We start from the raw sequence: 25,186 nt of genomic DNA, 5'->3' as shown, positions 1-25,186 counted from the left end.
TTAACGTACCATCTCCATCATAGTGCTATTGACTGATGGCATGTGTTCACTAGAAGGGGCTATGGTTTGGTTAGCGTGAGCCAACAGACTGAGCAGACAGTGGCCCAAGGAGTCATTTGGTTGTCTACAGTACAAACAAGCTCTTTACACGATGAGAAATCTCTCAATTGAATGTATTATTGCGTATTCATGCTTAGAAGGGAAATGCAAAAAATCTACAGTATAAATATCTGATTTTGCTTGGTCCAGGAGCTGCCTATGGCCAGTGTTTCTTTAGGTTTGGCTAGTTTCATGAATTTCTTACTGTCACTGCCGACATCAATAATTACATTTGAATGCTCATAATCTTTCATCTCGGCTGTCAGAACCAAATCTTGCCCTATGCAACAGTCTGCCATGAGGGACTAGATAATCTTTAGCATATATACCAAGCTAATCTAATAGAGGTGTAGAAGTGTCCATACAGTGGATGGGTCTAGTGGAGTATAAACCCGGGGAAACATTGAATCTGGAATCTGACTCATCCCTAACTGCTACTGAAGACTGCAGGAATTCTGGTAAATGTGGGGAGATATCTCATAAACAGAAACACTTGTGTTGTTTATGTACTGTAAAACTTCGGTCCTCATTTTGGTGCAGGACGTTCCATGATAATGGTAATGGCAGTTTCAACAGGGCCTCTTGTCAGATTTAACAGCTTTTACACTCAGTGTACAACATATTAGGAGCACCTTCCTGTTATTGAGTTGCCCTCCCTATATACTGGACGGCTCTATGAATGAGTCGGATGCCTACAGTATGTATAGTTTCTGCTGTAATAACCCATAGTTCTTTTGCAGGTTGACATTTATTGTCATGAGTCTTGTCCTGAAGGCAGAACTGAGTGATTTCCCCTTAGGCCAGCTGTAAAGTAAAAATGTACAATATTGTAAAAGTTCATAAAAACAAAAATGTGGTTTTTGTTCTTAATACAAGGTTAGTGTTAGCCATTAGGTTTAAAATCTGATTTCATTACTTTGTGGCTGCGCCAGCTAGTGACGACTCTGCAAAGCTGTTCCAGAACAAGATTCATGACGAAAAATGCTAACCGGTTTTGGTTATTCAGTTTCACATAAGCAGTCCATTCTCGGAGCTGTGTTCCAAGCAGTCTGGTCTGCGCTCACGGGTCATTAAGATATGCTATGGCTGCGTCAGCTAGAATCTAGAGGAAACAGGCTAGTAATAGCAGTGGACACAGGCCTGCTTATCAACACAACATGCATGTGGACCTGATGTTGTGGAGGAGGAGAAGTTATGAAGCATAAAGAGAGAGGAAAGCACTGGTCCATAAGGATGAATTGCTTACTCATTCAAGTCTTGTTTGTTGTCATAATTTGTGTGGTAGATGAAAGATGTTGCTCTTTTTTTGGGTTACTATGGTCTCAGATCAAGGAAAGTTGTTTTTGCGTTTTCACTACATTATCTAGCTACTGTTATATGATACAGATTTATATGAGGGACCCAACCAAACCCAGTAATGGTTAACACACATGCCACAGTTTTATAAAGAAAAAGCACTTGAAGTATTGTTGATGACAGCCTTCTCCCATAGCCATAGTGCTGTTCCCGTAACAGCCAGGGACTCTCATTAGAGAGTTATATGGACCACCACTACATATTATCCTGACCTCTACTGGAGGCCCTGTTATTGACCTGGGACTGGCCTGGGAGGCCACACCTGCTAGGGCCCCTCTAAAGTGGGTTAAAGTCGAGCCAACAGAGGGACCCTGATTGCTGTCCTTAGGGAGTCGAAAAGAACTAAGCCTAGTCTCCCTCATGTATTATGAGAAACACTAATACTATTTTAATGTTTACCATAGGGGACAGAACCCCAGATGTGACCAGCAGGATTAGTACTTAGTACTATTCTGATTGGAATTCATGAGTAGGTCTAATTGTCGATGGTGGAGTCAACTGAGGGTAATGAGAGTAGCAACACGCATGCCCCGCCCACCTGAGGATCTGTCTTTTTCAGCCATCTATTTCCCCGTGTTTGAGGGGTGCAAAATCCACTTGTCACTTAAATATTTGATTTAACACACCATCTCAACACTTACATCACAAGGAAGAGAAGAAAGATAACTCTATTTTGATGGGTGTACATTTTTTGTGGAATTGAAAATAGTAAATAATTTTAATACAATTGAAATGTTTACAAATTAGAGGTGCCGAAATTAAAGCAAATTCCAAAACTGAACACTCAGATTCTATTGATATTGTCTCTGATTTTGCAAACAATGTAAAGTATGTACAATTGAAGTCGGAAGTTTACATACACTTAGGTTGGAGTCATTAAAAGTCGTTTTTCAACCACTCCGCAAATTTCTTGTTAAACTATTGTTTTGGCAAGTCGGATAGGACATCTACTTTGTGCATGACACAAGTACTTTTTCCAACAATTGTTTACAGACCGATTATTTCACTTATAATTCACTGTATCACAATTCCAGTGGGTCAGAAGTTTACATACACTAAGTTGACTGTGCAAATCAAGCCTAGAACAACAGCAAAGAACCTTGTGAAGATGCTGGAGGAAACCGGTACAAAGTATCTATATACACAGTAAAAACGAGTCCTATATCGACAACCTGAAAGGCCACTCAGCAAGGAAGAAGCCACTGCTCCAAAACCGCCATTAAAAAAAGCCAGACTACGGTTTGCAACTGCACATGGGGACAAAGATTGTACTTTTTGGAGAAATGTCCCTCTGGTCTGATGAAACAAAAATATAACTCTTTGGCCATAATGACCATCGTTATGTTTGGAGGAAAAAGGGGGATGCTTGCAAGCCGAAGAACACCATCCCAACCGTGAAGCACGGGGTGGCAGCATCATGTTCTGGGGGTTACTTTGCTGCAGGAGGGACTGGTGCACTTCACAAAATAGATGACATCTTGAGTAAGGAAAGTTATGTGGATTTATTGAAGCAACATCAGTCAGGAAGTTAAAGCTTGGTCGTAAATGGGTCTTCCAAATGGACAATGACCCCAAGCATACTTCCAAAATTCTGGCAAAATGGCTTAAGGACAAAAAGTCAAGGTATTGGAGTGGCCATCACAAAGCTCTGACCTCAATCCCATAGAAGATTTGTGGGCAGAACTGAAAAAGCGTGTGCGAGCAAGGAGGCCTACAAACCTGACCCAGTTACACCAGCTCTGTCAGGAGGAATGGGGCAAAATTCACTCAACTTATTATGGGAAGCTTGTGGAAGGCTACCCAAAATGTTTCACCCAAGTTTAAACCGTTTAAAGGCAATGCTACCAAATACTAATTGAGCGTATGTAAACTTCTGACCCACTGGGAATGTGATGAAAGAAATTAAAGCTGAAATAAATAATTTTCTTGAATATTATTCTGAAATTTCACATTCTTAAAATAAAAGTGGTGATCCTAACTGACCTAATACAGAGAATGTTTACTAGGATTAAATGTCAGGAATTGTGAAAAACGGAGTTGTATGTTAACTTCCGACTTCAACTGTAGATTTTTAATCGGAAGGTGTCCTCCAATTGACACACATGTCATATTCTCTTGCATAATTCAACAACAGTAACTCATGGGGCAGTCTAGACAGCACTGGTAGGGTAGACAGTAGAGGTCGACCGATTATGATTTTTCAATGCCGATGCCGATTATTGGAGGACCCCCAAAAAAGTCGATACCGATTTAATCTGCCGATTTATTTGTGATAATGACAATTGCAACCATACTGAATGAACACTTATTTTAACTTAATATAATGCATCAATATAATCAATTTAGCCTCAAGTAAATAATGAAACATGTTCAATTTGGTTTAAATAATGAAAAAACAAAGTGTTGGAGAAGAAAGTAAAAGTGCAATATGTGCTATGTATTAAAGCTAACGTTTCAGTTCCTTGCTCAGAACATGAGAACATATGAAAGCTGGTGGTTCCTTTTAACACGAGTCTTCAATTTTCCCAGGTAAGAAGTTTTAGGTTGTAGTTATTATAGGAATTATAGGACTATTTCCCTCTATACCATGTATCTTTCATTAACCTTTGACTATTGGATGTTCTTATAGGCACTTTAGTATTGCCAGTGTAACAGTATAGCTTCCGTCCCTCTCCTCGCTCCTCCCTGTGTTCGAACCATCAACACAACAACAGCCACCATCGAAGCAGTGTTACCCATGCAGAGCAAGGGGAACAACTACTAGAAGGCTCAGAGTGAGTGACGTTTGAAACGCTATTAGCGTGCGCTAACTAGCTAGCCATTTCACTTCGGTTACACCAGCCTCATGTCGGGAGTTGATAGGCTTGAAGTCATGAGGCACAACGAAGAGCTCCTGGCAAAATGCACGAAAGTGCTGTTTGAATGAATGTTTACGCGCCTGCTTCCGCCTGCCACCGCTCACTCAGACACTTAGATACTTGTATGCTCAGTCAGATTATATGCAATGCAGGACACGCTAGATAATATCTAGTAATGTCATCAACCATGTGTAGTTAACTAGTGATTATGATTGATTGTTTTTTATAAGATAAGTTTAATGCTAGCTAGCAACTTGCCTTGGCTTACTGCATTCGCCTAACAGTCTCCTTGTGGAGGGCAACTCGAGAGAGGCACGTCGTTATTGCTATTATTACTATTTAACTGTAAGGTTGCAAGATTGGATCCCCCGAGCTGACAAGGTACAAGGCAGTTCCTAGGCCGTCATAAAAAATAAAAATGTGTTCTCAAAAATACCGATTTCCGATTGTTATGAAAACTTTAAATCGGCCCTAATTAATCGGCCATTCCGATTAATCGGTCGACCTCTAGTAGACAGAGCAGGTGTTTGGTCGTTGCGGCCTTGTTCCACCCATTTATGTTAATTAATTGGTATTATGTATGCAGATACACCTGCTGTATTTATGTAAATGAGGCACATTTCATTTTCTTTATTTTAACAGAATCCTTTTTTTTAAATACAGCCTACAATAAGAAAATGTTTGAGTACATAACAAAATTCAATTAGACAATAAATACATGCCTGAATTCACACACAAATCCCTGTACTCCATTCATAATTTGTCCATGCCAGTAAACATTTTGTGCTATAATTCTGTCAATATCTGATGGATTATAAAAATACATTTTAAAAAGTTGAGTATCTTCATCCATTGTCCAGCTGTTGCATTTATTAGAATCGTTTTTATAACCTTTCAACATTTTCCGTTGCTAATGAGATGGTTGAGTCTCTATAACCTTGTGATGTGAAAATAACCCTCCTGATGAACCACATTACAGGTTTCCTGTAGTGAGTCTGCTCCCCATCCCTGGTGGACGTCTAGGCACACCACTTGTCAGGTGATTCTAATAACCGCTTGAACTGTTGTGACTGCTGTGCGGACAAATGGCGTGTCAAATGATCTCATGGTGAAAAGGAGCACTCCATTATGAAGGCCGGCCCGACGGCTCTGGTAAGGAAGGTCACCAGCAATTAACCTCAGAACTGGAAGAGGCCCCCGCCAAGGCATTCTCAGATTTGAGGACGATTGGCTGTGACAATATCAACGTAAACAGTAAGACATGGCATACGCCGGGATGTTTACATCGCTGCGGCAGAGCCTGAGTTGAGAACAAACAGCGCCTCACAAAGTGATGGGTAGCATGTAAACCAGCGGGTTGGGATGCTTTATTCAGCTGAAGTGCATTTTGTTTGGCCCGGTTGGATTGAAGTAGCTGAGCTGTACACAGATACTACATTCCTCTTGCTCTTAGGCCCTACTGTGGTGGATGGGACTGGGAGATGTATTTGACTCTTCTAGTCGTGGTTAGAGGTCCATTCACACATCCTGCAACACATCATGCCCAGCCCACAGGCGGTATCAAAACACTAAGAGAGTTTCCTGTGTTGTACCAGTGCTCTATACAGGAGTCTGTGAAGTGGCTAAATGCAGGTGTCTGAATGACAGGGAGGGGACAGACTCAAAGGTCTGTGTGAGGAACTGTGCTGGATCTGTTTGTCAGGCACCCAGCTAGCATCACGTCATGTGAAATAACCCTCCCCCTATGGGTGCGGCCAGCCGAAAATGTGAAATGACAGGCTGACCTAGAATCCGAATTTTGGACACACCTACTCATTCTAGGGTTTTTCTTTATTTTTTCTATTTTATATATTATAGAATGATAGTGAAGACATCAAAACTATGAAATAACACATATGGAATCATGTAGTAACCAAAAAAGTGTTAAACAAATCAAAATATAGTTGAGATTCTTCAAAATAGCCACCCTTTGCCTTGATGACAGATTTGCACACTCTTGGCATTCTCTCAACCAGCTTCATGAGGTAGTCACATGAAATGCAATTCAATTAACAGGTGTACCTTGTTAATTTGTGGAATTTCTTTCATTCTTAATGCGTTTGAGCCAATCAGTTGTGTTGTGACAAGGTAGGGGTGGTATACAGAATATAGCCCTATTTGGTAAAATACCAAGTCCATATTATGGCAAGAACAGCTCAAATAAGCAAAGAGAAACAACAATCCATCATTACTTTAAGATGACAGGGAGGGGACAGACAGAGAACCATGATGAAACTGGTTCTCATGAGGACCGCCACAGGAAAGGAAGACCCAGAGTTTCCTCTGCTGCTGAGGATAAGTTTGTTCGAGTTTACCAGCCTCAGAAATGGCAGCACAAGTAAATGCTTCAGAGCTCAAAAAACTAGACACATATCAACTGTTCAGAGGAGACTGTGTGAATCAGGCCTTCATGGCTGAATTGCTGCAAAGAAACCACTACGAAAGGACACCAATAATAAGAAGTGACTTGCTTGGGAGAAGAACCAAGAGCAATGGACATTTGACCGGTGGAAATCTGTCCTTTGGCGTGATGAGTCCAAATTTGAGATTTTTGGTTCCAACCGCCGTGTCTTTGTGAGACGCAGAATAGGTGAACAGATGATTTCCGCATGTGTGGTTCCCACCGTGAAGCATGAAGGAGGATGTGTGGGGGTGCTTTACTGGTGGCACTGTCTGTGATTTATTTAGAATTCAAGGCACACTTAACCAGCATGTCTACCACAGCATTCTGCAGCGATTTGCCATCCCATCTGGTTTGCGCTTAGTGGGACTATCATTTGTTTTTCAACAGGATAATGATCCAAAACACACATCCAGGCTGTGTAAGGGCTATTTGACCAAGGAGAGAGTGATGGAGTGCTGCATCAGATGACCTGGCCTCCACAATCAACCAACCTCAACCCAACTGAGATGATTTGGGATGAGTTGAACAGCAGAGTGAAGGAAAAGCAGCCAACAAGTGCTCAGCATATTTGGAAACTCTTTCAAAACAGTTGGAAAAGCATTCCTCATGAAGCTGGTTGAGAGAATGCCAAGAGTGTGCAAAGCTGTCATCGAGACAAGGGTGCCTAATTTGAAGAATCTCAAATTTAAAATCTATTTTGATTTGTTTAACACTTTTTTTGGTTACTACATGAGTCCATATGTGTTGCTTCATATGTTTAATGTCTTCACTATTATTCTACAATGTAGAAAATAGTACAAATAAAGAAACTCTTGAATGAGTAGGTGTGTCCAAACTTTTGACTGGTACTGTATGTTGTACTCATATGAGCTATTTGTATGACTTAGAAATGTGCTAATTAGTTGTTGAGCTGGAAATGTTCATGTTTACGATAATATTTATTTATATTTTTATTCAGTCAACCCTCTCATTTAATCCAAAATGAAACACACCATGTGATTTGAGTATCATAGGAGAACAAAATCAGAGTTTATTTCTCGCCTTGTCAGTTTCCTAAACAAATGGTCTATTTAACAAGCCAGACCCTCCCTCTGAGCAGTTTGTTTCTCTCTGTGTTGAAGCCTGTGTTGTTGCTTTTAATTGAAAGCGACATCCCGCTTCATGTCAGGCAAAGCTGTCTCACATTTCTCTCTTTCACACTCACAGCTTCCCTGTTATGCTTTCCCAACTCTCTTTATGTGGCCAGAACATTGAATGTTTTTCTATTTGTCCCTCAGTAGAGGGTGAAAAGAAGGAGGAGGGGGAAAGGGCAGTTGTTTGCTTTGACAGCAGTGAAGGTCCAGGATGTAATCCTTCCCCCTCCAAGTCCAGAGCCAAGAGCCGTCCACGCACACACACACAGACAGACACGCACACACAGGCACAGGCACACACGCACACACAGGCACACAGGCACACACACACAGGCACACACACACACAGGCACACACACACACAGGCACACACACACAGGCACACACGCACACACTGGCACACACACACACACACAGGCACACACATATGATTCGGTGCTCTGAGGAATAACTTAATGTAAATGAACAGCAGGGAAACCAGTCCATGGCAAGCACGCGCCTTCTCAACAGACAGCCTGAGTCCTACACACCTCAGTCCAGACTCCAGGGACAGCAAAGCACATTGCAACTAGCCTACCACACATGTTCTTAAGGACGTGGCACAGATGACATTTATATGGTTTAGGTAGACGCCATGACACTGAGGCAGGCCATATCAGGGATGGTGCCAACCAGACACTTGTTGGTCCAACAAAACACTTGTTGGTCAAGTGTTGTGTTTAGTGCCCATTGGCAGAGAGTTGGCACAGGCCTGTGTGAGCATGATGGAACTTGTAGAGAGAAGTGCTGCTGGAATGGCGTCTCTCTATCTTGTATCTTTCCTGGAGGCTTCAGCAGTAAGACACATACTTTTGTCCAGGTTCCAGGAGAGTCATCTCTCAGTCTTCTGAGCATTCACACACTCAGGATCCTCTCCTCTTTATCCCCCTAACAATTACCCCAACAATAGTGTGTGTGGGACAATCCAGTGATGTCACCCCTCACCCTGTCTTTGCCCCTATCCCATTTCTGTGCTGCACACTTGGCAAGGTTTCAAACACAGCCTGGGGGGAAATGATAGCGGTCTCACGTACATGCATTCATGCTCACACACACAATAGCATGTCAGAAAGCTCACATCACGCGCACCTCTGAGCCGAGTCCCATTCAGTCACTAACAAAGAGTGAGGATTAAAAATGTGTTTTGCTGAGCCTTGTAGCTTGGCCATGAGTTTGTTGTCCTTGACTCAGTAATATGGCTGATCAAAATAAGTTTACCTACGCTCGAAACATAACATTTACTCTATGCTTATATCTCATCAGTATCTTCAGTGTAAGCTGTTGTTATTTTATTTCATTTTCCTCTTTGGGGGGAGAGAGAACATTCAAGGCCCCCTGCCAAACGTAGCTGGATTCTTTCTGGGTTTTAAAACAGGAAATATTGATCTTGGCCGACCATTTCAAAACCGATTCCTTTTGGTATGCCTTGTGGACAGCGCTACACCGTCATTTGGTCAGACCCAAAGTTTTACTTAAAACCATGAATGGATCCCAGTGTTGTTGTAGTATCACCAACAGGGGTTTGGAGCTACACACTGTACTCCCCTCTCCCTGCCTTGTTCAATCTGTGCTGCTCTTGGTCAAACACAAAACCTACCACAGAGATTGGGAGGTCTGTGCAGATACCATAGATAACTCTGGTTCCATGGGTCCCCCAGAGGGGGGAGAGGGGTATACCGAGCCAAAGATACACATGGGCATGAGCATTCGTGAATATGTACTGTATACGTGCTGACACACACATGCATACACACACACTCTCTCACACACACACACCCTGCTGTACTGTGTGCTCTGGCAGTGGCAGCAGGGACCCATGTGTTAATGCTTATGCCACTCCTCATGCCATTAGTCAAGCTTTACTAGAACCACCATACAGCATTACAGTCCTGACAGAATATTACAGCCCAGGCCACAAAAAAACAGACTTCAATGAATGTGTTGACATGACTGCTGATCCCAGAAAACCATTATTTTCCTCTAACTATAAACACAAACTGGGAAATATGACCTTTGGCCCCCGGGGCTCCGACATTTACTTCTCTGTAATTCCTCTGTTATCGTTGTACTTCTCCCCAGCGTTATCATATATATATATTGTGTGTGTGTGTGTGTGTGTGTGTGTGTGTGTGTGTGTGTGTGTGTGTGTGTGTGTGTGTGTGTGTGTGTGTGTGTGTGTGTGTGTGTGTGTGTGTGTGTGTGTGTGTGTGTGTGTGTGTGTGTGTGTGTGTGTGTGTGTGTGTGGATATAGATATAGATATAGATATAGATATAGATATGGTCTATGGTGTGTGTATATAGTCTATGGTGTATGGTTGGTTTGCAGTGGTATGTAATGGGTGAGTGTTGGACTGGTGGGAGCAATACACTGGTACAGTGTCTGGCCTAATTAGAATCACATGTGCTTCATCAATCACTGTAGTGTAAGGCATGGAGCGAGGGAGGCGGGATGGATCCAGGTTATGGCGGTGTGTAGAGAAGAATGGGGGTCGCAGTATAATGTAAAGAAAACAGATGTAGACTGACCGGTGAGTGTCTGTGACACAGGGCCTAGTGAGTTATATGACTGACATCGAGCATGTTGCTGCTCTGCTGTTGGGGAGAGATACGAGATTGTTTATTTAACCTGAGGACAGCAGGGGTGGCTAGGACTACTCTCCCTCCCTGACTGCCTTGGTGTGGTGCTCTTGTGTCATATACTGTATATAGTGATGTCATTACACCTGCAAATTGAACAACCTGTCCACTCTGACTTTGGCTCACGTCCCTGTCAGTCGTAAGTTGACGTTGACTTTATAACTGATGAGGGAGGTTAGAGTACTGACGAGAGGGAGGTTAGAGGACTGACGAGAGGGAGGTTAGCGGACTGACGAGAGGGAGGTTAGCGGACTGACGAGAGGGAGGTTAGCGGACTGACGAGAGGGAGGTTAGCGGACTGACGAGAGGGAGGTTAGCGGACTGACGAGAGGGAGGTTAGCGGACTGACGAGAGGGAGGTTAGCGGACTGACGAGAGGGAGGTTAGCGGACTGACGAGAGGGAGGTTAGCGGACTGACGAGAGGGAGGTTAGCGGACTGACGAGAGGGAGGTTAGCGGACTGACGAGAGGGAGGTTAGCGGACTGACGAGAGGGAGGTTAGCGGACTGACGAGAGGGAGGTTAGCGGACTGACGAGAGGGGAGGTTAGCGGACTGACGAGAGGGGAGGTTAGAGGACGGACGAGAGGGGGAGGTTGGAGGACGGACGAGAGGGGAGGTTGGAGGACGGACGAGAGGGGAGGTTGGAGGACGGACGAGAGGGGGAGGTTGGAGGACGGACGAGAGGGGGAGGTTGGAGGACGGACGAGAGGGGGAGGTTGGAGGACGGACGAGAGGGGGAGGTTGGAGGACGGACGAGAGGGGGAGGTTGCTCTCTGTGGTTTTACCCCATCTCTTCCAGATGTTCGTCATTCTGCCTTCTCACCGTCCACGTTTCATCTGCCTCTCCACACACCTTTCCACATTAGCACAGACCTCTGTTAGCATGGAAGGATGATAACCATTATGTAAAGAATATTCCAAAGGGAGAAGTTAGAATGCTTCAGATATGATTCAGTCTACTTGTAGGGTTGTAATTCTCTGCCTTGTCCAGAGACATCAAAAACTAGAGAAACATGGGAATGGATGAATAAAAGCGATATGCTTGGTTATGGTACGGTTCAGTATGATATGGTTCAGTATGATATGCTTGTTTATGGTATGGTTCAGTATGATATGGTTCAGTATGATATTCTTGGTTATAGTACGGTTCAGTATGATATGGTTCAGTATGATATGCTTGGTTATGGTATGGTTCAGTATGATATGGTTCAGTATGATATGCTTGTTTATGGTATGGTTCAGTATGATATGGTTCAGTATGATATGCTTGTTTATTGTATGGTTCAGTATGATATGGTTCAGTATGATATGCTTGGTTATGGTATGGTTCAGTATGATATGGTTCAGTATGATATGGTTCAGTATGATATGCTTGGTTATGGTATGGTTCAGTATGGTATGGTTCAGTATGATATGCTTGGTTATGGTATGGTACAGTATGATATGGTTCAGTATGATATGCTTGGTTATGGTATGGTTCAGTATGATATGGTTCAGTATGATATGCTTGGCTATGATATGGTTCAGTATGATATGCTTGGCTATGGTATGGTTCAGTATGATATGCTTGGTTATGGTATGGTTCAGTATGATATGTGTCAGTATGATATGCTTGGTTATGGTATGGTTCAGTATGATATGGTTCAGTATGATATGCTTGGCTATGGTATGGTTCAGTATAATATGCTTGGTTATGGTATGGTTCAGTATGATATGGTTCAGTATGATATGGTTCAGTATGATATGGTTCAGTATGATATGCTTGGTTATGGTATGGTTCAGTATGATATGGTTCAGTATGATATGGTTCAGTATGGTATGCTTGGTTATGGTATGGTTCAGTATGGTATGGTTCAGTATGATATGCTTGGTTATGGTATGGTTCAGTATGATATGGTTCAGTATGATATGCTTGGTTATGGTATGGTTCAGTATGATATGGTTCAGTGTGATATGCTTGGTTATGGTATGGTTCAGTATGATATGGTTCAGTATGATATGCTTGGCTATGATATGGTTCAGTATGATATGCTTGGCTATGGTATGGTTCAGTATGATATGCTTGGTTATGGTATGGTTCAGTATGATATGCTTGGTTATGATATGCTTGGTTATGATATGGTTCAGTATGATATGGTTCAGTATGATATGGTTCAGTATGGTATGGTTCGGTATGATATGGTTTAGTATGATATGCTTGGTTATGATATGGTTCAGTATGATATGCTTGGTTATGGTATGGTTCAGTATGATATGGTTCAGTATGATATGGTTCAGTATGGTATGCTTGGTTATGGTATGGTTCAGTATGGTATGGTTCAGTATGATATGCTTGGTTATGGTATGGTTCAGTATGATATGGTTCAGTATGATATGCTTGGTTATGGTATGGTTCAGTATGATATGGTTCAGTATGATATGCTTGGTTATGGTATGGTTCAGTATGATATGGTTCAGTATGATATGCTTGGCTATGATATGGTTCAGTATGATATGCTTGGCTATGGTATGGTTCAGTATGATATGCTTGGTTATGGTATGGTTCAGTATGATATGCTTGGTTATGATATGGTTCAGTATGATATGGTTCAGTATGATATGGTTCAGTATGGTATGGTTCGGTATGATATGGTTTAGTATGATATGCTTGGTTATGGTATGGTTCAGTATGATATGGTTCAGTATGATATGCTTGGTTATGGTATGGTTCAGTATGATATGGTTCAGTATGATATGCTTGGTTATGGTATGGTTCAGTATGATATGGTTCAGTATGATATGCTTGGTTATGGTATGGTTCAGTATGATATGGTTCAGTATGATATGCTTGGTTATGATATGGTTCAGTATGATATGGTTCAGTATGGTATGGTTCGGTATGATATGGTTTAGTATGATATGCTTGGTTATGGTATGGTTCAGTATGATATGGTTCAGTATGATATGCTTGGTTATGGTATGGTTCAGTATGATATGGTTCAGTATGATATGCTTGGTTATGGTATGGTTCAGTATGATATGCTTGGTTATGGTATGGTTCAGTATGATATGGTAAAAAATGCTCTGTTCGCTGCTAAGGTATGCTTTGTTTTCCCTTCCCAGCTGAGATACCAGCATGGTCTGTCCACTCCAGACCTCCGTCAGACCCTGCCCAACCTCAAGAACTTCCTGGAGCACGGCCTTCTAGTCCGATGGTAAGTACTTGTATAAGTGCACTCTCATTCTCTCACTGTCTTACTAGGCCACCCCACATAGCACTCTTGATCTCACTATCTCTTACGTTACATATTTTTTCACCTCAGATGGTTTCAGTTGAAAATATTGGTGAATACAGCAGTGTATGTTTCTAAGGGGTTCTTCAAAACCAGCCTAAGGAGTTCAGAGTTAAACTCCACATGCGTTTGAACTTACTGTGTTTGTGTGCAGCTATTTCATGGGGTCTGATGGACGTCAGACATTCATTCAGATCTGCCGAGCGTCAGGCCGCAGACATTGAATGACGCCACCATAGAACCTGAGAATCAGTCCACAGTAGAGACTTTCTCAGACTACAGCCGCCAGTTCAACCATCACAGAACATTGACTTGAATGGGAATACCTGTTCTTGTAATTCTAATTCTATGACTCCAACCATCCAGCACACAGCCCTATAAAAGGGGAAATGATCTTCTTTGATCTGCTCTGCTCTCCCAGGGTCAGCAAAAGGAGAAAATGTGTTTTACAACCTTAATTGAATAACCTTTTGTTTTGAAAGGAAAGAGGCCATTTTAAAGCAAAGCAATTGAATCCTCCATATCCTCCTAATGGGAAGTGGAAGCCCTTAATAACCCTTTACACTCATGGGAATTGTCCTATATGGATAGGGCTAAATTGAACTGTTTGTAACAGAAGAAATATGAAAAGCAGATGCATAACCATGGTAGCAATTGAAAGGGAACAGTTTGGAGATTATGGGAAAGTTATTAATCCACGTAGGGAGGGAGGGGAGGGAGTGAGACCCTAGCCCCCCTGTCCTGCGGCTGAGACAGGAGGTCGGGAGCCACTGTGTCCCCGTCCGACGATACCCCCCCGGACAGGGCCAACCAGGCAGGATATAACCCAACCCACTTTGCCAAAGCACAGGCCCCACACCACTAGAGGGATATCTAATACCTTACTCCCCTGAGTATAGCCCACAAAGATCTCCCCCACGGCACGAACCCGAGGGGGGCGCCAACCCGGACAGGAAGTTTACGTCTGTGATGCACCCCTCCTGGGGACGGCATGGAAGAGCACCAGTAAGCCAGTGACTCAGCCTCCGTAATAGGGTTAGAGGCAGAGAATCCCAGTGGAGAGAGGGGAACCGCCTGGCATAGACAGCAAGGGCAGTTTATCGCTCCAGTGCCTTTCTGTTCACCTTCACACCCCTGGGTCAGACTTCACTCAATCATTTGACCTACTGTAGAGATGTTGTTGTTTTCGCAATTAAAACGGTCCGTTATAAATGGTAATCTGGATCAGGTGGGCATCATTTGAAAGTTATAAAATACAATATTACAGTGTTAGGCTTTCACAATGCAGTTCGGGGAAACAGATCATCATTTTGGTGCACATAGAAAGGAGTCATGATTGCATTCAGGTGCTTGTGCAGCAGAAAATTTCCTTCACAATAAACAAAGAAAGGCTCATTCTGTTCAGAACAACCCAGGGTATAACGCCATGTCCTCTTGTAACTGTACATCAAACAGAGTGATCATAAACATTGACAGTGTATATTACATGAGTTTTATGATTTGGGATGTGAAGTGCACATTTTGAATGACATCAAAGTTGTATTTATTATAATCCTCAAGGTCTTGTCTTTCAAAATACATTGAGTCCTCTTAATCAAAACCCATTCAGAGCTGCGAAGCGCAGACCCTGAGCTCTGACCGGCTGTCTGTCAAAACCCATTCAGAGCTGTGAAGCGCAGACCCTGAGCTCTGACCGGCTGTCTGTCAAAACCCATTCAGAGCTGTGCGCAGACCCTGAGCTCTGACCGGCTGTCTGTCAAAACCCATTCAGAGCTGCGAAGCGCAGACCCTGAGCTCTGACCGGCTGTCTGCTCTGACCGGCTGTCTGTCAAAACCCATTCAGAGCTGTGAAGCGCAGACCCTGAGCTCTGACCGCTGTCTGTCTCAGAGCTCAAAACCCATTCAGAGCTGTGAAGCGCAGACCCTGAGCTCTGACCGGCTGTCTGTCAAAACCCATTCAGAGCTTCACCCTGAGCTCTGACCGGCTGTCTGTCAAAACCCATTCAGAGCTGTAAAGCGCAGACCCTGAGCTCTGACCGGCTGTCTGTCAAAACCCATTCAGAGCTGAAGCGCAGACCTTGAGCTCTGACCGGCTGTCTGTCAAAACCCCAGAGCTGACCCTGCTCTGACCGGCTGTCTGTCAAAACCCATTCAGAGCTGTGAAGCGCAGACCCTGAGCTCTGACCGGCTGTCTGTCAAAACCCATTCAGAGCTGTGAAGCGCAGACCCTGAGCTCTGACCGGCTGTCTGTCAAAACCCATTCAGAGCTGTGAAGCGCAGACCCTGAGCTCTGACCGGCTGTCAGTCAAAACCCATTCAGAGCTGTGAAGCGCAGACCCTGAGCTCTGACCGGCTGTCTGTCAAAACCCATTCAGAGCTGTGAAGCGCAGACCCTGAGCTCTGATCGGCTGTCTGTCAAAACCCATTCAGAGCTGTGAAGCGCAGACCTTGAGCTCTGACCGGCTGTCTGTCAAAACCCATTCAGAGCTGTGAAGCGCAGACCCTGAGCTCTGACCGGCTGTCAGTCAAAACCCATTCAGAGCTGTGAAGCGCAGACCCTGAGCTCTGACCGGCTGTCAGTCAAAACCCATTCAGAGCTGTGAAGCGCAGACCCTGAGCTCTGACATCATGTACATCATTTTACTGTTCACCCTAAACAAATGTAGGTGTTTATCGGCACCCAAATCTGCCATTTCAACCAGTATACATACTGGTACGAGTGTAAAGGGTTAAGATAGAGGAAGATATATGAAAATGGCTGACCTGGCGGTGTGTCGTGAGGCTTGGGAGTGGAGGTCGGGGATTCCATGACTCCTTTCCTCTGGGTTCTGGGGCCCCACTCCACTGCCAGACAATGAGGCCGCAAATCAAATCAGATTTTATTTGTAACATGCACCGACACAGGTGTTACCTTACCATGAAATGTTAACTTACAAGCCCTTTAACCAGCAATGCAGTTGTAGAAGTAGAGTTAATAAAATATTTACTAAAGTAAAAAAAAAAAAAATTGGAATCAATCAAAAAGTAACACAATAATTGTACACAGGGGAACTAGGGTTCCACTGTGTTGACTCAGGTGTCCCTTTCTGAGGACCGTAAAAGTTATGTTTCTGTCTCCGGAGTTGGCCATACACACACACGCACACGCACACGCACACGCACACGCAGGCGCACACACACGCAGGCGCACACACACGCAGGCGCACACACACGCAGGCGCACACACACGCAGGCGCTTACGCAACATGCACCCATGTGCACACATACACTACATGACCAAAAGTATGTGGACACCTGCTCGTCGAACATCTCATTCCAAAATCATGGGCGTTAATATGGAGTTGGTCCCCCCTTTGCTGCTGTAACAGCCTCCCCTCTTCTGGGAAGGTTTTCCACTAGATGTTGGAACATTGCTGCGGGGACTTGCTTCCATTTACTCACAAGCATTAGTGAGGTCGGGCGATTAGGCCTGGCTCGCAGTCGGCGTTCCAATTCATCCCAAAGGTGTTCGATGGGGTTGAGGTCAGGGCTCTGCAGGCTGGTCAAGTTCTTCCACACAGATCTTAACAAACCATTTTTGTATGGACCTCGCTTTATGCGTGGGCCTTCCCTAAACTGTTGCCACAAAGTTGGAAGCACAGAAACAGCCCCAGAACATTATTCATCCTCCACCAAACTTTACGATTAGCACTATTCATTGGGGCAGGTAGCATTCTCCTGGCATCCGCCAAACCCAGATTAGTCCGCCATACTGCCAAATGGTGAAGCGTGCTTCATCTCTCCAGAGAATGTGTTTCCACTGCTCAAGAGTCCAATGGTGGTGGGCTTGACATTACGCATGGTAATCTTAGGCTTGTGTGCGTCTGCTCGACCATGGATACCCTTTTCATGAAGCTCCCGACAACAAGTTATCGTGCTGACGTTTCTTCCAGAGGCAGTTTGGAACTCGGTGGTAAGTGTTTACACTCTTCAGCGCTCGGCAGTCCTGTCCCGCTTGTGTGGCCTACCACTTTGCAGCTGAGCCGTTGTTTCTCCTAGACATTTCCACTTCACAGTAACAGCACTTACAGTTGACCAGGGCAGCTCTATCATGGCAGAAATTTGACGAACTGACTTGTTGGAATGGTGGCACCCTGTGACGGTGCCACCTTGAAAGTCACTGAGCTCTTCAGTAAGGCCATTCTACTGCCAAAGTTTGTCTATGGAGAATGCATGGCTGTGTATTCGATTTTATATACCTGTCAGCAAGGGGTGTGACTGAAAAAGCCACATCCACTAATTTGAAGGGTTATCAATCTACTTTTATATATGGTGTACATGGTTTTGTTTCCGTCTTGAGAGCCTGCCTTACCCATACACACACACACACAGTGCTAGAACATTCGTCAGGGGGCGGTGGCTGGCTGCTCGCACTAAGCTCAGACCGTCTGTGTGAGAACTTTTAGTCTTAGCAGGCCATAAGTTCGGTCCTCGTCACAGGACCCACATAGTTCTCCCCTCTAACCGACTCAGACAGTAGGTACTGGGGGACCAGAAGGTGGCCTGACTCTGGGACTCCACCCTGCAGTAGTGAAACACTGAAACAGGGAGGACATGCATTCAATTATACTTATTTTATTGACCCTCCTCACAACCGTATCACTTCCAGTTCTCCCAGCCTTAAAAAGACTCAATTTAGATACTATTTCCAGCGGAGGGGCCAAGCGAATGAAATATGGACGCATAAAAATGCTGTGTGGCAGCTGCAGGGAGTTAACCGGTAGACTGAGAGGGAGAGAGGTTTGATATCCGTTCCCCTCTCCTCCCCTCTATACGGGGCGAGGACATGTCCAAAGGAACCGTTTCCATCCATGAACTGTAGGGATTTTTCCCCCTCCGTATATTGCTAATTCAACATGCACAATAAGCTGACTAGGAGGGATCCTCTCATGCATGGGTCCATGGGATTTATCCAGGGGACTTCATTGGGAAATATATGGGTGTGTTTAGGGTTTGTACTTCTGTCGATCTCAGTGCCACTGTAGACACAGGTGTATAGAAATGGAAGGACTTGTGAACCTTGCCCTCTAATGTTACAGAACCAAGCATGTGGATAAGGGAACCAGGGTGAATGCTAAACTGAAACCGAGGGACTGAAAAGACAGTGTTAAATATTAGACATTACCAAAGGCAGTTCTACTTGCTTTGTAAATGAAACCGCCCCCCAGAGATTTTGAAGAACCCCCCCCCCCCCCCCAAAACCCCTGGTGAGAGAACAGTGATAACAGATGTAAAGCTGGACCCCTCCCATCTGCCTTCAGTTATTTACTGATACTAATCAGTACCAGTACTCCGGACCATGTTATTGGTGATTTGGTCTGAATCTGCTTGGTTGTTTCTCACACACACAACAGACACACAACAGACACACAACAGACACACAACAGACACACAGATAGACACACGGACGGAAGGAAGGAATAAAGGAAATGTTTAGCCGTGTGTGACTGACAACCAAACAGGTTCAGACCAAATCACCAATAACATGGTCAGGAGTACTGGTACTGATTAGTATCAGTAAATAACTGAACATGCATTGTGGTGAAGCTGTTAAATGTCATCATACAGCACAGTAGGTGTTTCTTTATGCGGATATTATTGTTCCAGGAAAGGGATGGTAATTGTTGAGATAGTAATAGTAGACGCCTAATGTTGGGGAGGAACTCATGCAGTATAATGAATCAAATAAAACGAATGTGCTTGGATGAGTGTGAGCATTCCTACACAGATCGACGCACGCACACACACTTGGCTGTGTGTGTGTGTGTGTGTGTGTGTGTGTGTGTGTGTGTGTGTGTGTGTGTGTGTGTGTGTGTGTGTGTGTGTGTGTGTGTGTGTGTGTGTGTGTGTGTGTGTGTGTGTGTGTGTGTGTGTGTGTGTGTGTGTGTGTGTGTGTGTTAGCTGTACAGTCGTCCCTATGGATGAGACCACCTCTGGAGGAACGCTCCTCACCACCAGGCCTCTATGAATCAGACACCCCAGTCCAGCACAGAGTAGACCTGCTCTCCTTTGTGTCGCTGAGACGCAGGGTACTGTACTAACAAGGCCAGCCGATATCATTAATAGTTGTGATATTGCATTGACTCCAGACAGCTATTACCTTGTAATGAACAGAATGTAGACAAGAAGTCACATTATCTGTTGTACTGTGAGACAGTGTGGGATACTGTAGTTCTCACCTCTGTTTGGAATGGGTTGCTATAGCTAGGCTATGTCTTTATCTCTGTGCCATACAAAACTGCTGAGAATAAAGTAAACTACAATGTAGTCACTATTGACAACAGTGTTGGTGTTTATACTATCAACTTGTACAATATGTTGTACATGCTGTGCTATGGTGATGTGGAGATGAATGTTAAGTTCTCCATCATCAAAGGGCCAGACTTGGAGACAGGAGATGTTCACTTAAATTCCCCTCCACCCCCCGTAGTGAGTATTACAATATTTCTGTTATAGCATTTGGTTTAGTAGTTCCTGTGGGATTTTCAGTTTCAATGACATCAAAGCCTGAATCTTATCTGACATTGTGTGTTTTGGCTCTGATCACGGGTCCTTAACAGGAATTGGATATGAAAAGAGCTATGCCTTGAAGTTGAAATGAGGCCTGTCTGAGGATAAGACAGTGGAAAATGTTTGGTTTAGTAAATTCCTGGCCTACCTGGAATATCCAGGGCTGAGTCTGACACTGCAGAGAGGAAGAGAGACCCAGGTTAAAACAAACATGTTGGGGGAGAAGTGGGCATATCTGCTGCTGAACCCGCCAAGTATGAGCCTACTGGTTTAGGCGGAGGGCTCAGGTAGTGTTTATGTGGTGAAATCATTGACAAGGAAGTCCACCAGTGCTTGGAGAAATAGTCAAACTTAATGATGAGTTAAAACGTCCCAAGTGGGGCCTCCCGAGTGGCGCAGTGGTCTAAGGCACTGCATCGCAGTGCTAGCTGTGCCACTAGAGGTTCTGGGTTTGAGTCCAGGCTCTGGTCACAACTGCTCTGCCATCAGATGTGCTGCATAAAAAAATATTATGACCGCGCATTGCAGGAAATTTGTCTGGGCTAGCCTCGATCACCTCTCCTTCCAACCCCGCAACCCCTTATCCTCTCTACTACACTCTTGATTAAGGTGCTTAATTTGACAGATGTTGAAAGGAACCAATTTGGAGGGGAACTTAATGTAACAAACAAATGTGCTCCAAACAAGAAATTCTCTTTTATCCAGGCCAGGGAAATTGTGAAATCTAAACATTCCCAGAGAAGAAGAAGTGGCCATATGTTTTACACAGTCTGGTTGTATATCATATTACTGTGTTTCTGGGACGAGGCCGAAACACATGTAGGCATCTGTGTTGGCCAGCTATCTCCTGGGTCCAAACCTAGGTTCTCCTAAAGTGGACATGGATTTCTGTGTGATAGGGGCACTGGGAGAGAGCCAGGGAGAAGCTAGAAGGCCTGATATTAATTCAAATCAGAGATGGGATCAGTCGGAGCTCTTGCCCCGAGGATGTCATTCAGTGAATAACGGACTGAATGCAGTCATTAGCTTGTTATAAATTACGGATGGAACGTTTGAAACTCCTGCTTAATAAACAGTACAACCTGTCCTCTGTTTGGTAGGAGCCCAGCCTGGGCCACGGTTTGGTTTCGCTCGTTGGAATGATAATTCAGTTCAAAATCGGTTCAAAATAATAATAATATATACACTACCGGTCAAAGGTTTTAGAACCCCTACTCATTCAAAGTTTTTTCTTAATTTTTACTATTTTTTACATTGTAGAATAATAGTGAAGATATCAAAACTATGAAATAACACATATGGAATCATGTAGTAACCAAAAAAGTGTTAAACAAATATAAATATATTATATATTTGATATTATTCAAAATAGCCACCCTTTGCCTTGATGACAGCGTTTCACACTCTTGGCATTCTCTCAACCAGCTTCACCTGGAATGCTTTTCCAACAGTCTTGAAGGAGTTCCCACATATGCTGCGCACTTGTTGGCTGCTTTTCTCACCCCGAACCACCAACTGACCACCGCAGTCAGCTTGCAGGCACGCCACAAGGAGTCGCTAGAGCACGATGAGACAAGGAAATCCCGTCCGGCCAAACCTTCCCCTAACCTGGTCAATGCTGGGCCAATTATGCACCGCCCCATGGGTCTCCTGGTCATGGCCAGCTGTGACATAGCCTGGGATCGAACCCGAGGCTGTAGTGGTGTCTCAGCACTGCAATGCAGTGACTTAGACCGCTGCGGCACTCGGTAGGCCTGGGAGGTCTGTTATTATTCCCGTCTTCCAAATCATCTCAACACACACCAGAATGATTTTGTTTAAGAATTCACAGATACAAATCACTAATGGCAAACCATTTGTCTTGGAGAAAACTGATCAAGAGTTTTGAACAGCATGTTGTTTCTATTTGACTCGGTTTATGGGATATATTGTCGTTAATGGCCAATGTGAAGGCAATTGCAATTGCATTAGATGTTTTCTGATAGACGGTGAGTAAGTACAGCACAGGATTACTGGCATCTACTCCTTATCTATTTGCTTTACCTTGCATGAATGTTTGACCTCATTTTATGTGTTCCTGTAAGTGCCTTATTAAATGCAGTCCATGAGCTGTAATTATCATCAGGTATCATCAGGTATGATTATATTTGTTATTATTATTATTATTATTATTATTATTATTATTATTATAGTATGACATTGGCCATCCACTGTGTGCATGTGTGTGTACTCTACTGGTCCTCCTTTATAGAGCGGTCTGTAGACTGGGTGAAAACCGTTGTCTTGTCTCGTGACTCCCTCATCAGGAATGAGCCGTGCACGTGTGGGTTTTTAAACCCTGTGTGTGAACCCTGCATCAATGCCCTGTGCTCTACTGTCTCCACAGGGGGTAGGGGCCACAGTCAGGACCCTCTTTACAAGCTACCTTGTGTTGAGTCCTGAAGCATTCCATCAAACAGTTAGGCAATGACCAGTCAGTCGTGTTTGAAACATCCCCTGGCAAAGGCCTTTATGTCCTCTGTGTGTGTCCTGCTGTCACATGCTAGACTAGACTATCTAACAGACAACCAGGCATCTGATACAGGGACACCACCCCATTAAGCCATTTAACTAGCCAGGGTCACTTACCCAGGCTCCTCTGTTCTCTAACCAGCCACAGGTGGACCTCTAACAGCACAGGGGCCCAATTTCACCTTTGACCATGTGAGATATGCCACCAATGACTCCTCCATACCTGAATGAACAGGTTAAGTATGGCTAAACAGGGTGGTGACGTTGGCCCGGCTATGGCCCCCTTTTTTAAGTTCATTTACAGTTGGGGTTGGCATGGGACGAATGGGGGTTGCAGTCTACAGATGAGATCTGCACTGCCACGTCCGTTATCTGTTATTCCGCAAAAATGTATTGAATACTTTATAGGAGGCATGCTGTGAACTTCCACTCTGCAGGGCCCTGCTGTCACATGAGCTGAGCAAATGTTTTTTATGTAATAATGGGGAGTGATTTGCAGTGGGCCAGCTGTCTGGGCTCTGGATCAGGAGGGGGAGAGATGAGATCAATGCAGAACCATGTCCGATCAGAGAGGCCTGGGGCAGGGGAGGGGGGCCTCCCTCCCTCCCTCTCTCCATGGCTCTTGTTGAATGTGAAAGACTTATGAGCATATCCATCAACTCTTTCTTTCTTTCTCTCCCTACCTCCCTCTCTCTCCTCTCCCGCAGTGACCGGCACCATGTCTCCAGCTCCATCCCGGTCCCGACAGGAGCCAAGTCTCAGCTCAGTGTCTCGGCTACGTCCGAAGTGGGCTTCCCCAGCCACACCAGCTCTCCAGATCTGGGCTCACTGAGGAAAAGGGCCAGTTCCGAGGCAGACAAGCAGAAGTACAAGGCCTCCCCTCCTCCCAGCTACGACACGACCATGTCCATGGACCAGCCCCAGAGTGCACCGCCCGACCCCAAACCCTCCCCCAAGCACTTGTCCTCCTCCCTGGACTCTAGCATTGACCTGGCCAAGACTCTGGAGGTTCAGGGACCAGCCCTGGGGGAGGGAGAAAGAGAGGTAGAAAAAGAGGTAAAGGAGGTTGTGGAGGAGCAAGAGCAACAGCCCTCCAGCACTACTACAGGAGGCTCAGATTCCCCCACTCCGGCTGGAAGCACCACCAGTGAGCAGCATGCAGACCATACCATGAATGGCTCAGTAGTGCAAGGCGAGGGGCTGGGGGCGCGCGCAACAGGGCTAATGTTGACCATAGCATTAAACCCAGAGATGTGCTGCTCAGTGGAGCAGGCAGAGGAGATTATGGGGACAGAGGCCACAGGCCTGGGTTTAGGGATGGGCCTTGTAGATGGGGCCAGGCTGGAGGACTACCCCTGCATCCCCGTGGAGCACGCCGTGGCCGTGGAGTGTGACGAGCAGGTTCTGGGCGAGCTGGATGCCGCCGGCTTCGAGGAGTTCTCCCGCCGCATCTATGCACTAAACGAGAACATGTCCAGCTTCCGCAGGCCACGCAAGAACTCTGAGAAGTGAGGACAGGTGGGACCTTAGGGGTGAGGACAGGAGTCACATGGCACATGAGTCAGGGACATGAACATAGTGCAGGGGGGGGGGGTCCTGTGTGTGTGCTTTGGTGTGATTGTCCCTCTCCCCAAGCAGCAATAGAAAAACAAACATAGGCGCTACATTATCTGGAATGATGACCAATTTGCACTTCTTCTCGAAAAATATTTCTATAATCCTTTAAATGAAATAAAGCGAATGTTTGTGATTGAAACGCTTCCTGGGCCTTCTTCTTTCAGGGTGCATTGCAGTATTGAGGGAGGGAGGGAGGGAGGGAGGGAGGGAGGGAGGGAGGGAGGGAGGGAGGGAGGGAGGGAGGGAGGGAGGGAGGGAGGGAGGGAGGGAGGGAGGGAGTGTGTGTGTGTGTGTGTGTGGTAACTACACACATAAAATGCATCCTTCCTTGAAGTAAGCAGTGATCTAACACGAGTGGGTTCATGAAAGCTATAGTGGAGTCCCTACTTGTACCTGTACAGTCCTGCTAAATCAGTAATGACTTACAGCAAAGACCTATCCCACCTCTGACCTCTGTCACCTATTAGGAAACCGACCAGTCACTAGGCCAGGGCAGCTTAGACCGTTGGCCCAATCAGATACTCCATAACTGTTACACCTTGCACCTCCAGGTCCATCAACCCCACCAGCCATTGGACAGGGCTGCCCTGTCTCTATCTCCAGGGGCCATCACTGTTCTGTGCTGGTTGAGTACGAGAAGAGAAAAGAAAAGAGAGGAGCGAAGCAGGCAGG

General features: G+C 44.9%; 1 protein-coding gene across 1 annotated transcript in view; it reads left to right on the top strand.

Annotated features, from left to right (window-relative positions):
• LOC124010405 (UV radiation resistance-associated gene protein-like) overlaps positions 1-24,653 on the top strand; it is a 133,277-nt gene extending 108,624 nt beyond the window's left edge. Inside the window, exons 14-15 of the mRNA XM_046322815.1 lie at positions 13,668-13,759; positions 23,605-24,653. Of these exons, the coding sequence (XP_046178771.1) occupies positions 13,668-13,759; positions 23,605-24,409 (897 nt within the window). The 3' untranslated portion in view covers positions 24,410-24,653. The remainder of the gene's footprint in view (positions 1-13,667; positions 13,760-23,604) is intronic.
• Positions 24,654-25,186: the final 533 nt, after the last annotated feature.

Source organism: Oncorhynchus gorbuscha, linkage group LG02 (assembly GCF_021184085.1).
Source record: "Oncorhynchus gorbuscha isolate QuinsamMale2020 ecotype Even-year linkage group LG02, OgorEven_v1.0, whole genome shotgun sequence".
Taxonomy (NCBI): Eukaryota; Metazoa; Chordata; class Actinopteri; order Salmoniformes; family Salmonidae; genus Oncorhynchus; species Oncorhynchus gorbuscha.
The sequence above is the reverse complement of the archived record's forward strand: the minus strand, read 5'-3'. Positions and strand labels throughout refer to the sequence as shown.